Genomic DNA, 17,602 nt, shown 5'->3' with positions numbered 1-17,602 from the left:
CTAAACACTCAGCAGCAGAACTGGCCCCCAGCAGACCCAGCTGCCCCCAAGGAGGGGATGTGGAGATGCAGATGTGCCAGCCCCACTTCCTGCAATTCACTCCATTTCCCATTGCCATACAATCTGTTTATTATTTTGTCCATAGGAAGCATCGCCTCACGTTGTTCCTCCTCAACTGTCTCCTGTGCTGGTGTCATTAGCAAAAGAGATATGTCTTTTGCAGGGCAAGCAAATGGTTCCTCAAGCTGACTGATGTCAGAGCTGAGAGGTTCCTCTCCTGCCTGGGGAAGGATCCTCCTCTATTGAACAGGAACAGGAGTGGGGTTACAGTCCGTGGGGTTTCTTGCCTTCCTGCAGGTTCACAGTGCTGAGCTGCAGGATTCTGTGAGTGCCTGGGCACACGACTTGTGCATTTCCACTAAAAAATACCTGGCTTGTGCTTTACACAAGAACTTAATCTGAATAGGTTGGCAATGACCAACTCCAATCTTCCTACCACTGCTCTCATAGGGACCCACGTGCCGTGGGGACCAGCACAGCCCCAGTGCCACACACTGCCAGCCTGGTCAGCCCAGTCCCTGCCCAGGGCTTTGTGCAAAAGAGAGCAGCCCCTCCAAGAGCTGTTTGTCAGACATCCTTCAGGTGCATCCTGTCAGACATTTCCCAGTGCCGAGCACTTACAGAGGTGTGGGTGATCTGCCCTTGGCCTCCTGCCCACAGGATACCAGTCTGAATGCAGAGCAGACCTTCCGCGGGAGGCTCAGATAAAGCCTCATGTAGCTATTAAAAAGTTCCTTCGTGTCTTCTGCTTTTAAAAATATAAATGTGCAGAGTGCAGAATGCATGTCCTGCATCTCCTGCTGGAGTGCTGAGCAGCAGGGAGGGGCTCAGTGGGGGTATGAGGGGGAGATCAGTGACCAGCGAGTCCATACAGGTAGCTCCAGAAATGGGGCTGAAGTGGATGGGAGCGGGCTGGATGCATGCCCTGGCCTCAGAAGGAGGACATCCTCACAGGATATCCTGGTAAAACATCACATTGCTTCGAGATCAACCTTTAACCTCTGCAGAGAGATGCTCCGGCACAATCCACCCCCCCTTGTACAAATCTGAGCTCTTTGCAAACAATTGCACACAGTTATTTCTCCCAGGGATTGCAGTCAGCTGCTGAAAATGATTCATGGGGAGAAAAGATGAATGATGAGCAGCTCTTTCACCTTCCAAACCACTCTGCAGGGTTGGTTCCAGGGTTGGTTGGGGACTTGCACTGCACTTGGTGTTACCTCTTTCGCCTCTCTTCCACAGTTGTGCTCTTGCTCATTTTGCAGGGTCATAGGTCTGCTAAAGAAAATAAATACAGAACAGAATAAGATAGGATGGGATGGAGTAGGGTAAGGTGGGATGGGATAGTCAAAACGGACCTAGAAAAGATCATCAAAGAGCCCTTATTTACTACTGCACATTAAGTGCAAGACAAAAGGGGAATATGGCAGCATCCACTTCAGCTTTACCAACCCCAGGGCCAGAAAATGCAGCACTGAGAATGAGGCAGCTCAGAAGAAGTCATGTGATGTGTAGGTTTGACAGTGCTCAGCACTTGAGAAAGAAGAAGGTCATACTCAGCAGTAGGGGAAATAAAAGTCATGTATGTGTATATACGGATACACATACATAGATACGGAGAAGGAATTCAAGGATGTGAAAACTGAAAAGAAATGGGTAATGGTGGACATTCTGTTTTTGTAAAAAAGTACTGCTTGGGGAACATTTCAATCTTAAACCATCACATAATTTCAGAAATAAATTCCAAAGCCCTTTAAGCTTTAGCCTATGGGGTTCATCATCTGAAATTCCAAGAGAATGCAAGGAAATCACTGCCTTCCAATAACTTTCTACTGATCCAGAGTTTGGTTTTCCTTTTCCGTATGAAACAATTTTCACGAGCATGGGAAAGCAGGGAAAAAGAGAAGCGGGCTGAGCAAAGCTCACGTTCACATCATGCAACTTTGGGCAGAAAGAAGAGTGCATCCGAGCTCCGTCCCATGGCATTGGTCACAGTGACATCACCCCCCTTCCAGCTGTTTTCACGTCATTCACCGAACACATTTTGTGTGCTGGAGGGAAACGAAATCCAGGATTTCCTGTTCTGCAGCCGCTGTGTCGGGCTGCAGATGCCGGCAGGATTCCTTCCAGTGCTCCAAAAACATGTGGGAGTTTGGAGGGGAGCCGCTGCAGCCGGGAGCGCTGCAAGGAGCCGCCGCAAAGCAAAGGCGAGGGCTCACTGCTCCTGCAGCCTAGCATGGATGCCAGCCCCGTGCAGGATGAGAGCTGTGGGGAGGTAAGCCCGCTGCTGCTGTGTTTTGTGTGTTGTTTTTCTTTTTCCAGTAGATAGAAGCTGTGGCGGTTCCGAGCAACTCTACTGCGGTAGGTTTTGATTTTCTGTTTTATATTTGGTTTTATATTCTGGCAGTGACTGTGGCTGCGCATTTCTGTGCCGCTGGCTGGGAGGGGGAACAGAGCGCTGTGCACACGAGCTGGAGGGCAGCTTGCAGCAAGCATTGCCTCCTCCAGCAAAGAACTTCAGCTTTGTTACGGGCAGGAGCTGCTAGAACCGACTGGTTCTGTTTATGCATTTCCCGTCAGTGCTTGGATTAAAAAAACAAAACTACTTCTTGAAACACAGCTTCTAAAAAGCCTCTGTTACTTGAAATCAGCAGCTTACTTCAAGCCAAAAGCATGGGGATTCTTCTTTTTCATAATGTTTTCTTTACTCGGCTGCTTCTCCCTCCAGCATCCCAGCAATGAACAGGACTGGAGGGCTCTGCCATTCTGTCCCATCCCATCCCATTCACTCCATCCTGCCTGATCCAATCCCATCCCACTGCAGCCAGACTCCAGCACAGCTCCGTCTGCCCAACAAACCCATGGAAAGGATGAGGGAGAGTTTGAAAGTGGATCTGGGAGCACTAAAAGCTGTACCACAGAAATGCAGGGCTGGGTGGGGCAGGCAGTGATTCAGAGCAGCCAGGCGATTTCCAATACTGACAGCCATGTACGTGTCCAGAAAAAGACACTGCTCACATGCTCCAAAAAGCTCCACGGTGCTGTGATAGCAGCCTTAGTGCCCTGATGAAGCACAGTTAGCTGGTGCTCACAGCTGATGGCTCTGCCCTCTCTCCCCTCTGCATTTCCAGCTGTAAACCCACCAGGACAGGCACGAAGTTTGTCTTGCAGCTGGATAAATCTCAGCTTTGCCTTGGATAAAAGCCCCCCCAGCTTCTGTCCGCATGTAAATCAGAGTGGAGAGAGGGCATTACTTGTTACACCAATAGCAATAAGAAAAAGAAATATAAAAACAATGAAGGAATTGCAGGCAAAGCCCTGCCAAGGCACAGCAGCAGCCCTGCTTTGTAATGAATGAAAATCCGATGCTGTCAGGAGGAGCTGTGCTGGGTGAGCTCCGGCAGGACCCGGTGCTGCTGGCAGCAGGGAGCTCCCCCTGCTCTCACCAGGTGTAATGAGAAGAACTGCCAAACCAAAACTGCACATCCAGGTGATGGCCCAGCCAAGAAAGGCACACTGCTGGGCTGCAAAGCCAACAAATGGAAAAAGAAGGCAGCGAGGCTCCCCATGGCCACAGCTCTTAGGATGTGGGCTGCAGGGACAGGAGAACCCCTCTGACACATAGGATACATATGTAGCATCCTATGTATGAATAGTGTCCTATCTCTTTATAGAGGTCTTTGTATTTATATCATCCTTTATATCTGCATAGAGAAAGCATCCAGTGTACATATAGAGCATCCTCTCCACAGCATCCTCGAGCACACAGATGCACGCCAGCCCCCAGCATGACCTGCCAACACCCCTGTGCTGGAAGGAGAAACAGGCAAAGGAACAGAAAGAAACTCTGCTCACTAGGAGACAGATGCATTTATCTTCCTGCGTGTCCTGCTGTTGGAGGACCACTCCTGTTGCCATAACACAATGCCTGCACAGTGCACCACGAGGACCCAAATTGAGTTAGCAGGACCAGCAGAGGGGCTGGCGTGCGTTCGGCCAGCTATTAGCTTATAACCCAGCTCTGAGTCTGGAGCCAGAGCTCTGATGGATCTGTCTGCACCTCCCTGGCCAGCCACTGCTCTGTTCTGCTGAGCACTGTTCATGGGTGCTTCCTTACTGCCATGCTCCTGGTTCGCACCGAACCTCTGTGCTGAGCCAAAAAGGCCCACTCATAGCCCCTCTTTTTTTGTAGCATCGTGAAAATCACTTGTAGGTGTACCAGGGAGCACCAATTTGGTCAGAGTTGGACAGAAAGCTCTGTGCAGTAGAAGTAGTTCTGGAAAAAGCCTGGAGAGATGAAGATGGCTCAGGTATTAGCAATGGCAATTAATGATACGGCACTTAAGGCAAGGTGATACTGGGCTGGGGACAAAAAAAAAAAAAAAACAGCTGTAGTTTTGCAGACAAAATCTTCCAGAAGCAACACAGAGGATGCCCAGGGTCACCACGGCCTGAAGTGCATTATTCAATGTGGGGAAATACTGTGAGGTTTTTTGGCAGTACTTGGGGACATGGTTTAGGGGGCATTGCAGTGAGGGTTCAAGGCTTGGACTCGATGATCTTGGTGGTCTTTTCCAACCGTAGAATCACAAGATTGTTATACTTAAAACACTAAAGTGTTTGCTCCTTGCAGGAAGACTCCGTCCGCCTGAACCCACTGGTGACTGAGGAGTCTGGGCTGCGATGGAGAGCAACGCATCCTTGGGGAACTGCAGCCAGCCCCAAATGTCCTTCCAGAGCACGCTGTACGCAGCCACCTACACCATCATCTTCATCCCCGGCCTGCTGGCCAACAGCGCTGCCCTCTGGGTGCTGTGCCGCTTCATCAGCAAGAAGAGCAAGGCTGTCATCTTCATGATCAACCTGGCCGTGGCCGACCTGGCGCACGTCCTGTCGCTGCCGCTGCGGATGTATTACTACATCAACCACACGTGGCCCTTTGGGACCTTCCTCTGCCAGCTGTGCTTCTACCTGAAGTACCTCAACATGTACGCCAGCATCTGCTTCCTCACCTGCATCAGCATCCAGCGGTACCTCTTCCTCCTGCATCCCTTCAAGGCCACGGCTTGGAAGCGCCGCTACGACGTGGGGCTCAGCGCGGCCGTCTGGCTCTTTGTGGGCGCCGCCTGCCTGCCTCTGCCCATCGTCAGGAGCCCGGCCCTATCCAACAGCACCACCACCTGCTTCTCCGACCTGGCCGTCAAGCAGCTGACGCCAGGAGCCTCCATCACTCTGGTGACGGTGGCGGAGCTCTTTGGGTTCGTCATCCCCTTCGGCATCATCGCGTGGTGCACCTGGAAGATGCGGCAGTCGCTGCAGGAGGGCGGGACGCAGCTGCAGAGCGCCAGTGAGAAGCAGAAGGCACTAAAGATGGTGCTGATGTGTGCCGCCGTCTTCTTCATCTGCTTCACCCCCTACCACATCAACTTCCCCTTCTTCATGCTGGTGATCGAGAACATCATCAAGGACTGCACCGTGCACAGCAACACGCTCCGCTTCCACCCCATCTCCCTCTGCCTCGCCAGCCTCAACTGCTGCCTGGATCCGGTCCTCTACTACTTCATGACCTCCGAGTTCCAGGACCAGCTGCTCCGGCACGGCTGTGCTGCCCTACGGGCTCACTTCACACGCAGCCGACGCAGCCTCACCACGAGTGACGCCGGCCACGACATCCGCACCAAGCGGAGAAACCTGCCCAGGTTTCGGTTTTGGTCCCTCCCCAAGTTCTTTGGAAGGATAAACAGCATGGAAATCCCCCCGATGCAGCCCGACGAGCTCCTGTTGGAGTCCATCTCTTGAAAATGAGGCATTCTTCTCCACCTTGGCATTCCCATTGCTTGAGTGAAGATTGTGTTACGTCTCCAAGTGCGCATGAATACATGTTGGTCTCCAAATACGTGTTAGTCCATGTTGAATTACCCTCGTGTGCGACAGGTGCAGGGATCAGACCTGGGAGGACATTCTGATCAAGGAAGGTTTGATGCTGCTGTTGGGAACTGTTTGCCTTACAGCATTTTCCTTTATGTCACAGCTAAGATATCATAGCCAACACCAATGTCGGTGTTTCTCCCGTGCTGGACTATGAGGGCCTTCCTCCCCTGCCGTCGTTGTTGATTCAGTGTTTTACCTATTTATCAGCTACAGAAGTCCTCCTGCTGCAGCCTGGCTCTCCGCACACCAGGATCAGGACACTCAGTGATCTGCATGTAAAGCAAACCTCTCCAATGGGAAAACCCATAATCTGGGCAGAACCCAGACGGGTAGGGACCTCAGGGCTGCAGTGGGAGGACGAAGGGCTGGCAGTGCCATTCCTCCTGTCATCACAAAGGCCCTGTGCTACCCAGCACTTTGCTCAAGCCTCTGCTCGTTGATGCAGATGCTATGCAGCCCCTCGGTTCTGCTTCATAACCCAAAAACGGTCCCGGCCTTCACTGGGGACCAAGAAACGTTTACAAACCCAACCTGAGTGCATCCTATGGACTTCAAACTCGGGGGGAAATAAAATGTTCTCAACAAGTCTTCACACACACGGGTATTATTTTAAAGGCTGCCACTTGCAAATAATCTTGTGGTTGTACAGATGGATTTGAGTCTCCTCAAAATGCCCCAAGCACCACTCTCAGGCAGCATTTCCAATCCATGCTCTTCTCAACAGCTGCATTCACTCCATTTAGCAGCTAGACCCACACCAGCTCTGCTCCCACAGCACAGCACAAGCTCCAGGGCTGCCCACCACATTTGTGCTACTGGAAGCTCCAAAAAGCCCCATGGGCAGTGCATGGGTTGGAGCTTTGCCCTCTCAGACCAAAGCACTGGCAACAGCAGTGCCAAAAACCCCTTGGAGAATTACTTAAGTCATTATAGGCATAGGGTTGGGGTTTTTTTTTTTTTGGGGGGGGGGGGGATAAAAAACAGGCTGATTGATAATTGGATGCACATTTCCAACCTGTGCGACACTTCTGGCAGAGTGTAAGCAGGCGGTGTTTCTCTGTAGCTGGAGCTACAGCAGAGGGACAGGCAGAACGTGGAGAAACTCTTTGCTATGTACTGCACACCCAGGGCAGGAGCACGCACACATTGCCCCCCAGTGCACACTGCCCCCCACTTGCCCAAATCCCTCACCAGGACCCCTAAGAACAACAAAACAAAGAGAGGGAAAAAGGTTTTTTAGGGCTGAAAATGCATGCACATAGGGGTGGACTTTCAGGTGGACCCCAGGGAGCGCTCTTGGCCCTGAGTGAAAGCAAACCTGGCCACAGCAGCTCCGTCACTGCTGCGACCTCACCGCTTCCTTCCCAGAGAAAACAGGAAAAAGAAAGCAAAAACAAAAGTGGCAGCAGTCTGTCACATGCAGAGAGCAGCACTTGTTCCGGCAGGCAGCCCTGTCTGCACCACAGCTCACAGGGAAATTCGGCAGTAAGAAACCCTTTGGGGGCTACGTGCATGGGACAGCAATGATTCTGCTGTTGCTGGTGCTAGAGAAAGAGCTTTAATAACTTCCTGAGCAGAGAGATGATGGGAGGGGACTTTGCTCTTGTACCTCGCTCAGCCTAAGTGAAAGCTTTTCTTGTTGCTGTTACTGGTTCTGCTCTGGCAGAAGAGGAATTTGTTGGGTTTTAACCAAACCTGAGGAGATTCCCTTCCCACGGTGGCTGCTCTGACAGTTTGCTTTGCAGGAGCACAGGAAAAGCTGAAGGTTGGAGGGAAAGGAGAGCAGGGGGTAAGGGCTCAGACTGGCAGCATCTACGGGTGAGCAGCAAAACTGGGCTCCCTGCATTTAGCACTGCATCCCGAGATCCCACATGCAATTAGCTGTGCTACCCAAAGACAATGAGTTATTCCACCCGCATGCCATTAATTATAACACCCAACATTCTGCAGCCCTTAAACAAGGACTGCCAGGGTGATGCCTCTTGCACACAATACTTCCGAGGGCGCTGCAGGAAGGGAAGAACGGCTGCTTTTCTCTCTGCTAAAAATACCTTTTCCTGCCTCCATGGCTGCACGCTTCCAGCCCAGCCCCCAAAGCTTTTTGGCCTCTGCAGAAGCACCAGGCAGGAGCAGAGCTCACATCCCCCAGCCAGGAGCGAGCCTGGGGAGCGCTGAGCTGGCATGGGAACAAACACACAGGCAGGGCTGGAGTGCTGGTGTGACCCAGCAGCACAGACAGTAGATTTTGTTGCTTCAAACCAAACTGAGACAAGGAGAGGTTTTCCAGACAGGCGTGATTTCATCTGACCCATGGCCAAGTTTTGCTTCACGGGCACAGCCACCACCCTGCAAAGCCCAGGGCATGGATGTGTACCGCGGTGGCACCAGTTGAGCAACCCATGGCTGTTCATCAGCCCCTCACACACAGCAGAGGGAGCAGAGCAACACCGCGCAGCCACAAATCCCTGCTCACAGCACATTGAAATTGCAGAAAAGTGCACTGATGCTCACAATTGTGCATTGCTGGGACACCCCACACAGTGAGGGTCACTGCCATGACCCAACGCAGCCCAGTCCCACTGCACATAGTGAGACTTTCCCAGACTTTCCACTGCCACACCAATCCATAGGGGATTTTTACCTGGTTGTTTGTTTGTTTTTTTGTTTTTTCTTAAACAATATTTCCCCAAGATAAGCAGAGAGGAAAAAAATTCATCCCCAGGCAGAACTTTTTGGCCGTGGGATGGTGAGAGCAGCGCCAGCTCATCTTGCACACGTCCTATGCCCTGTGTGCCCTTGTGCCCTTCCTGGGCTCCTCCTTGCTAAGTTGGCACCAAGCAAACCAGCTCATTAGCAAACCAGCTCATTAGCACCTGCCTGGGATGGGAGGATGTGCAGCCACGCCAACTACAAGCCCTACTTGCAGCTTCTGAAGTGGGGAGGATGGCTGCGGCACGGCAGTGGGACATTGCCAAAACAGGATATGGTTATGCTCCCAAAGGTGGCTTTGAAATAAAAACCTTATCTGTACAGTAAGTGCTGCCCAAACATGGGTCATGCCTTCTTATAAACGGGCTGGCTTCTGTGAAAATGAAAGTGTAAAGCAAAGCATCCATCGCACAGCTGAGCAGGAAACAAAAATACAGTTTTCGGAGCCCAGGTTTAGGTATGAGGTTTTTTTGGTGCCGTCCCCATTCCCGTCACTTGGCTGAGTTTGAAAGCAGCACCCAAACCCACAGGATGGGGAAGTTGAGCACCCTGAGCTATGCAGCATAGCAGGCAGCCATGCACACCGTTGCAGGCTGCTTCCCACGCTGCCCAACTTGCCCCATTTTGGGGGGTCATTCAGCAAGCCCTTGGGCTGAGGAGCCTGGAGACTGCCAGATCTTACATTACATGGTTTTAGGAAGGATGGAAGAAAAGGGTTTTCTTGCAATCACTTGGCTGAAAGCACCCTGCAGAGAGCACAGGCAGCTGCCAGGAGGCGCAGTGCACTCAGGGACGTTTCTCACCGCTAAAAGCAATAATGGAAACATTGTGGGACCAACAAGACCAAGGGAGCAGCTCCCCAGGGCCCCCAGGGTCACAGAAGCAGCAAAACCCAACCCCAGTGCTTTGATTCCAAAAGCAGCAGCAGATTGATCCAACCCTCAGCCCAAGGGACAGCGCTGCGGTGAACACACCACAGCGCTGACAGCTCCCACACAAGATTAATTATCGTGCATTAAGTAATCATCAGGTTTCAAAAGCAATGCCTGTGAGCTCTGTATATTAGGACATAGCTGTTCAAGCAGCCAAGTGCCCGTGTGCTTTGGGAGATGCAAGCCCTGCACAGGGCTGTGCCACCACAACGACCAGAGCATGCCCCTGTGTCCACCAAAATGAACTGAATTATCAGTCTTCAACACTTCAACAATCCTCAGTCCTTCTTGGGCTCATAGAGTCACAGAATGGCTGGGTTGGAAGGGACCTTAAAACAATCCCAGCCCAAGCCCTGCAATGTGGGCTGGGTGCCCCCCAGCTCAGGCTGCACAGGGCCCATCTGTGGCTCTGGGCACCTCAGGGATGGGGCACCCACACCTTCCCAAGAGATAACTGCTACAACTGCTCACTAAAATCATGACATCACGAAGCACTACAGAGGAAAGCCCTTGTCCTGGTGAAGTCTATCCCATTGACTTCAGTGCATCCCTGTCCAAGGAGATGTCAATTCATGCACATGTTCATTTTTCCACATCACTCCTCAGATCTTCCATTTCTATATTTGCCTTCAACAGGAGGAAAGAATGCTTAAAAAAACACAGAAGTGATCAAATGCTTCTACATTTTGTAATGAAAGCATGTGAACACTCATCCCCACAGGGCAGGTTTGTGCTGGGCGGTGGTGAGCGGGGTGGCACAGGGGGAGCAGCCCCAACCCACATTCTTGTGATAGGGAAGGAAAAAAGAGCAAAATCATCTCGTATGAATCAGGGGGATTGGAAAAGACCACTAGGATCCCCAACTCAATTCCAGCACACCTCACCACGCCATCACCACGTCCTTCATTGCCACATCCCCATGGCTCTGGGGCACCTCAGGGATGGTGACCCCACTGCTCCCTGGGCAGCCCACGTGTCACTGCTCTTTCTAAGAATGAATTTTTCCTCATATCCAACATGAAAAGAGGAGAGAACACAGCTCTCAGCCTCGTTAGCCCCGTGTCCTTGCAACGAGGGGCTCTGCAAAGAGGTGACTGCCTCCACACTGCACCAGGCAGGAAGCTCTCCTTCCAAAACCCACTGAAAGCAGCAGCGCTTCCGTAGAGCTCTTGACCACGTACATAAATAAATGGGGGGAAAAAGGAAAAAAAAAAAAAAAAGACAACCACCTACCATGCTGGGCTCTGCCCTGACACCACGGGCAGCAGTGAGGCGAGCCCTTTGGGGAGGGTCCTGCGCCGGCGCAGCCTGCACGCCTGCAGCAGCGGTTGCACTTTTGCTTTGAGAGCCGAGAGCGGTGGGAGCGCGCCCAGGCACCGTGGGTCTGCCAAGGTAGGAGCACGCTTTGGTCAGGTTCATTGCTGGGGTAGGTTGTGTTTTTCTTATTGTTAGTGCCAGGTAGATCATGGAATGGCTTGGGTTGGAAGGGACCTTAAAGATCAGCTAGTTCCGACCTCTCATCGAGGCGACTTTGTGCCGCTTGCAGTAGGAGAGGACAGGGGATGCTGAGCAGAGGGGCACCGTCAGAAATCTCCTAATTAAGTGACTAAAAGCAAGGAGACTCAATGGTAAAAATTAGTGCTTGCTGTGCCTTGGGGAGGCTGCTGTGGGGATGAGTTGGAGTATGCATTGTGGGAACACCAGCTCTGCTCAGCCGGGGGCACACGGCTGTGCCCCAACACTGTGTGCCAGCAGTTTGGGTGGAAACCTCACGGCTTTGGTGACTTTGGTGACCAGCTAACCCACAGCACATCAGGGAAAGGAGGCAGTGCGGGCTCCAGGCTGAACCCCAGCACTCCCTCAGCGTGCGTTTTCCACTTCAAATGCGGATAAATATCAACAAGGGAGGAAAAGAGCTTGGGCAAATGGTTAAGAGGCAAAAGCAGAGCATCTCACTGGGAATTGAAGTGTTTACATTTTCGTGCACATCAGTGGGACTTACCCAGCTGAAATCCCCCTGCCTGCCCAGCCGCTGCTCCTGGGGCAGCCCCAGTCAGTGCAACTGGGATCGAGCGTCCTGATCCTCCCCAGGAGCAGCTCCAGAGGGTGATGATGGTTTACAATCAGCCATGGGGGCTCCTCTCTGCTTGACCTGGCAGCCCAACCACTTCCAGCACTGCAGGGATGGGGCTGGCAGCAATCACACATCTGGAGCATGAGCAAATGAGAAGTTAATGAGGAACAATGGAAGGAAACCTCATTCAGCTGTGCCAATGCCCCCCAGCCCTAACCTGTACGGTCTTGGCTCTCACTGCTCTTCTTCTGTAATAAGCACTCAGCACTTGAGTGACTCATGTTTCAAGCAACCACAGGCGATGATGAATGGGCAGCTGCTCCAGTGCTCTGCAACTGAATCAAACAGAACAGCTGTATCTGCCTTGAAAACAGACAGCAAATATTTTATGACAAGCCAAAGCAGGGTGGGTGCTCAGCTCAGATGAGATGCTGCATGGAGTGGATGCTCCGGAGGCTGCTGGTAACCTGGGCTGGGGCACAAAGCTCTGCTCCCAACACAACTCTGGGGTGGGAGCACAGAGTTCGGGGTTCACCTGGCTCAGAGCACATCAACATCATGAGGATGGCCAAACACATGAGGATCTGAGGATGATGGCCAGCAAAAACACATTGGCTCCTTTGGTAGCATCTACAAACTGGAGAAGGAAAGAGAGGCACCTGCACGTCTGACTGTGAGATGCAGAACTGCCCCTGGAGAAGATGTAAACCCAAAAATCTGCCAGCAAACTGGTTCCAGAGAGAGGACTCTTTTTTATTCAGAACCTAGAAGCAGTCTTACATAATTATGAGATCATATTTTGATAACTTCTGCTTGTTACTTATTAAGTACCAACAAGAAGCCTCCATCCAGCATCCTAAAGTGTCCGACTGTGGGGACTGCTGGCAAAATGAAGAGGGGGCAGAAGCCTTGGAGGAAGAAGGAAGTCATGCCTCACCCCCACCACAGTCTGAGCTGCCGTGAAACAAAATTTCCCCTTTTTGCAGCCTTTTTTTTTTTAGTCTCTGGCTGCTTTTTATGCAGTCCTCTGCCTGAAACACTGTGCTCAGCACTGCGGCTGCTGGGATTTCCAAGGAGCAGTTTCTCACTGCATCAGGGTCCTGTGGCTGCAGAGCATCCCCCAATCCTGGGTGGGCAGCAGGAAAGTCCCTGAGCACCCACAGAAGGACCCTGAAGCTGTTTGTCCCATTGGCCGTCTGTCCCTCCTCCACGTGATGCTGAACCCCAGAGCTGCTGCTGAAGCCTGGTCCCATCACCCCCCTGCTACTGGTGCCACTGCAGCAGGCAGCGATGGGAGTCCCCAGCTCCCCACCCATGCTGAGACACCCCTGTAACTCACAGATTACTCACACTTCTGGAATTAATCGTGGCTGATGGTCAACTTCAGAGCTAATAAAAGAATTGGGAAGTCTTTGCAAAACAAGCCCACGACTCAGTGCTGGTTGCTTCTGGAGTTAATGTGATTACTGCCCATGGTTACACTGGATGTTGGCTCCCTGGAAAAAGAAACATCTCCATCTCATTGGGCTCATCATTGCGGTACAAGCAAAAGCGACGCAGAAAGCTGCCCCTGGAACTGTTTCCTTTTGCAGGTTTTCTCATTTCATCACCCAAAGCAGCATTACAGCCACACTGGCACATGCTAGGTGTCAGCTTTGTTGGCAGACATGTATTTTAGCACAGGAAGAAGCACCGCACAGCACAGCAGGATGCAGCTCTATAGCCATGTCTGCTGCACCCACGTGGCACCCACGCTGTTACCACTTCAGCCCTTCACACTGAAGCAAAAGCCAAACCAGAGCAATGTGGATCAGAGGGCTGAACTCCCCCTGTATTTATAAGATCTGCTTGTTGGGGGTTTTTTTTGGTCTGATATATTTAGGTAAGGTCAACTGCTCACCATGCAAACAAGCTTTAAATCAAGCCCACCCACTTGCTTGATGCAGAACCGATACCTGGGATTTCCAGTGCTGATGCTCACCAGGTGGCTGAAGGAAAGGCTCAAAAAAGCCACGGGGAGAAAATCAGATTCACTGCCCTGAGTGCATTCAGGTGGCAGAAAGTGGCTGATGGGCACTGGAGCTGCAGAACCAGCTCACAGCCCGAATCTGTCCTGCAACACCAGGAGCTGCTGCTCGTGCCCTGGTTTGCAATGATGATTGAACCCATGTTCTGCTCACTCTCTGGGGGTTTGGCACATGGTTGCATGCAGTGCTGGGTGGGTGGTGAGGAGCTGCCACCAGATGCCACCCATTGGGTTTTTCTTACGGGCAGAGATGTTCCCTGGTTTCTGCACATCCACACTGTGCTCTAAACACATCTTTGTCTTTCAGCTTCTTTGAAGGAGGGTCTGCAGTGCCCAGTGGGGTTACAGACTGGCACTGGGCTGCCCACTGCTTCAGCTGGTGACGATGGGTTTCCACGTGGGATCTCACCTTGTCCAGCACTGCCAGCAGCTGCACTGACATCAGGCAGCTTCTGAGAACACAGCAGCACAGCTCGGACCAATGCACAAAGCTCCTGGCCAAGAGCATGGGGCAGTCGGGTCTCTGAGCCTCGCTCACCAACCCCGGTGCTGGAGGGCCTTAAACCTTCTGATTTCAGTCTCAGGTCAACCCAGTGAGGATGATGTCACCGCATTGGAGCATCGATCCCACACACCTACACGGCCACAGCAGCAAAATTCATGAAGAGCAAAGGCAGATGGTGCTTGGAAGGAGGGGAAGCAAAGCTTTGGGGCAGGGGCAGCACTGAGCTCACAGACCCCAACACACACTAGGACTGGGGCACTGGGGCCATGGAGAACAGCTCCAGCTGCTCCGCCAGCACTGACCTGAAGCTCTACTACGCCATCATATACGCATTCATCCTCATCCCTGGACTCATAGGAAACGTCTTGGCTTTGTGGGTTTTCTACGGCTACATGAAAGAGACGAAAAGGGCTGTGATATTTATGATCAACTTGGCCATCGCCGACTTATCACAAGTTTTATCCTTACCCCTGAGGATTTTCTACTACTTGACCAAGACGTGGAAATTTGGAAGAGGCCTCTGCATGTTCTGCTTCTACCTGAAGTACGTCAACATGTACGCCAGCATCTACTTCTTGGTGTGCATCAGCGTGCGCCGCTTCTTGTTCCTGATGTACCCCTTCCGATTCAGCGACTGTAAGCGTGTCTGCGATGTGTACATCAGCATCGTGGGCTGGGTGGTGGTGTGCATTGGCTGCCTGCCTTTCCCCTTGCTGAGGCTCACTCAGAACGCCACCGAAGAGTGCTTTGTGGACCTGCCCGTGCAGGAGGTGGACCTTCCCACCTCCATCATCATGATGACCATCGGGGAGCTGGTGGGCTTTGTGACGCCCCTGCTGATCATCCTGTACTGCTCCTGGAAGACGGTCTTATCGCTGAAGGAAAGGAATTCTGCTTCACCAGACCTCGGGGAGAAAAAAAAGGCTCTGAAGATGATTCTCACCTGCGCTCTGGTATTTCTGATCTGCTTCGCGCCTTACCACATCAGCTTCCCCCTGGATTTCTTTGTCAAAACCAAAAAGATTAAGAACTGCTGCACCCAGAAGGTGATCTCGGTGTTCCACGCTGTCGCCCTCTGTCTCGCCAGCCTCAACTCCTGCGTGGACCCAATCCTCTACTACTTCACCACGGATGAGTTCCGCAGGCGGCTGTCCCGACAGGAGCTGCACGACAGTGCTCCACTGCACAGCCACGGCCAGCAGCACACGCAGGACACACTGCAGGACAACGTCCCTCTGAATGCTCCTGGCCAGCAGTGTGCACTGCAGGACAAGCCCACCGATTGCTAGCACGGTACCCATGGTTTTGGGGTTTGGCCAATGATTTCAGAAAGGATTTGAGCTTTAAGAAAAAAAGCCGAACTTGAAAAGCCTGCCGTGCTTTAATATTTTGGCCCTGTATGTAGTTCACCCACAACCACGTGTAGTTCCCCATTCCTGAGCTGGGCAGCCAGGAGCAGGACACAGAGCCATGCTGTCACCTGGCCATGTCACGGTCACACCAGCACCACGCAAGGGGCAGCAGAGATTTGAGGGTTTCCTTATGCAGAATTTGGTCCTAAAAGTGAGCACGTGGCCTAGAGGTGTATTCTGCTGACGCAAAAGGCCACTGAGCAATGCAACTCACTTCCATAGGGTGCCCAGAGCCCACCTCATTCCATGCTGACTACATCCAGGAGCCTAACAGCCCTGCTGTGCCAACAGTTAGCCCCTTCTGGGGGTGCACCAGATGACAATTCCCCAAATTGCAATGTCACTCAAGTTCCCACACACTATTTTTCTACCCTCATTTTGTTCTACCACCAGTTATTTTTCTACCATCAATTTATATCTGAATCAGGGTGAGAAGTAGCAGAACATCACCAGCGAAGCCCAAAGCCCTCTTTGCTGCCTGTGATAAGCTTTAAGCATGGACTCCTGCTTCGAGGGCATTCATTCAGGCTCCAGCAAGCCTCCTGGGTCCCTTTTTCCCCCCAAGAATGGGACGTGGCTCTGCACCACTGCACTACCATCAGCACAGCACTGAGCTCACCCCGATCCAACAACTGCTACATCTGGGCAGCTTCCTATAACCTTACAAAGGCCAACTCGTGAAGTTCAGGCCCTTAACCCCAGCTTGGCTGAGATGCTGTCAGAGGAACCAAAGCTGTCTGAAGCTTAAAGCAATGGAATCCACTCTTTGCCGAGCCACACAAGAGGCACGGAGACTTATAAAGAAATATTCGAGGGTGGGTGGATTTCTAATGGTCATTACTTCCAAAAAATCAAGCAACAGCAGCTTTGTGCTCATCTGGCATTTTGTTTGCACCTTCTTGTAAAATTGTTGTGGGAATATTTGAAATGCTACGTTTTGGAAACATAAAAATACTGTGACAATATGAAAACTTTATTTAATGCTAACGCTGTTTTATAGATTTAACTTATGAAAACATAAATATTTTGTAGAAAAATGATGTGAATCCCATTTCTTTGTTGTTTCAGAACCCTTCCATTTAATAAAAGAGAACTCCACCAGCCTGTGTGCTTGCATTCACCACGAATTCACAGAGACCAACAGCACACTGCAACTATTTCTTTTCCGCTACCTACTTGCATTCCCTGCAGTGAACACTTCCCTTTTTCCCAGCTTTCAGCACAGCCCTTGGCCTGCTCTCACCCCAGCAAGCATCACCAGCTCACGCGGCAGGGCAGCACCTGCAGCACTGATACCTCACGTGCACCTGCAGAAACCCAGCTGGGGACGCAGAGCATCTCCCAGGGGATCCAGAGACATCAGACACACTTCACTGCAGCATTTGTGTTTTAAGATAATGCAGATTTTAAGCTTTTTCACCCTCTTATGAACAGCCATGCATTTCAGAGCAGCCCCAAACGGGGCTCTCTTGCCCTAGGTCCATCGGGCTGTGATTGGGCTGGTCCCATTTCAAGATGAGAAACCCCCATTACTGGAAGGGATGAGACCCCCGACCCACACTGGCCGACATCAGCAGCTGCGGATGTGTGGGAGGCAGGCGATGGGTGTCAGAAGTTCAGAAATAGATGAGAAAAACTCACTGTGCTTTGGTTTTCCCACCTAGGAAATACCGTAGGTGGGCCATCAGCCATGTGGTTATTTATATTAGCTCCGTGAGTCTCTTCGTACAGGAAGTGCTGCGACAGCCTCAGCACTCACGTGAGCCGGGTTCAGGGCTCTGCATCCTCTGCGGCCCCAGCAGTGCTCTCTGTCATGGAATCACAGAATGATTAGGATCAGAAAAGCCCTCTCAGATCCCCACCCCCACCCCACCGTGTCCATCACTGCATCCCTCAGTCCCACGTCCCCACGGTTCTGGAACATCTCTGGGCAGCCCGTGCCGATGCATCACG

The 17,602-nt window shown here is 51.8% G+C and overlaps 2 protein-coding genes and 1 long non-coding RNA gene across 3 annotated transcripts; 2 read left to right on the top strand and 1 right to left on the bottom strand.

The window, feature by feature from the left end:
- Positions 1 to 1,023: 1,023 nt before the first annotated feature.
- LOC149916056 (uncharacterized) lies at positions 1,024 to 12,015 on the bottom strand. The gene is made up of 3 exons (XR_016471176.1): positions 11,924 to 12,015; positions 11,635 to 11,840; positions 1,024 to 1,338 (listed from the first exon to the last, which is right to left on the bottom strand). It is a non-coding gene; the product is annotated as an uncharacterized LOC149916056 (long non-coding RNA).
- LOC116229515 (putative P2Y purinoceptor 10) lies at positions 1,890 to 6,860 on the top strand. The gene is made up of 2 exons (XM_031594022.2): positions 1,890 to 2,335; positions 4,694 to 6,860. The coding sequence occupies exon 2, from the start codon at positions 4,744 to 4,746 to the stop codon at positions 5,857 to 5,859; it is 1,116 nt and encodes a 371-aa protein (XP_031449882.2). The 5' UTR covers positions 1,890 to 2,335; positions 4,694 to 4,743; the 3' UTR covers positions 5,860 to 6,860.
- Positions 10,887 to 16,839, top strand: GPR174 (G protein-coupled receptor 174). The gene is made up of 2 exons (XM_031594023.2): positions 10,887 to 11,024; positions 14,040 to 16,839. The coding sequence occupies exon 2, from the start codon at positions 14,504 to 14,506 to the stop codon at positions 15,524 to 15,526; it is 1,023 nt and encodes a 340-aa protein (XP_031449883.1). The 5' UTR covers positions 10,887 to 11,024; positions 14,040 to 14,503; the 3' UTR covers positions 15,527 to 16,839.
- The last annotated feature ends 763 nt before the right edge of the window (positions 16,840 to 17,602 follow it).

This window comes from Phasianus colchicus, chromosome 14 (genome assembly GCF_987193195.1).
Source record: "Phasianus colchicus chromosome 14, bPhaCol1.hap1.1, whole genome shotgun sequence".
In the NCBI taxonomy this organism is placed as follows: domain Eukaryota; kingdom Metazoa; phylum Chordata; class Aves; order Galliformes; family Phasianidae; genus Phasianus; species Phasianus colchicus.
This window is presented reverse-complemented; position numbering and strand designations above follow the sequence as displayed.

Bases quoted from the DNA above. Each gene is read 5' to 3' on its own strand.
- GPR174 (XM_031594023.2), top strand. From the start codon at position 14,504: ATGGAGAACAGCTCCAGCTGCTCCGCCAGCACTGACCTGAAGCTCTAC.
- LOC116229515 (XM_031594022.2), top strand. From the start codon at position 4,744: ATGGAGAGCAACGCATCCTTGGGGAACTGCAGCCAGCCCCAAATGTCC.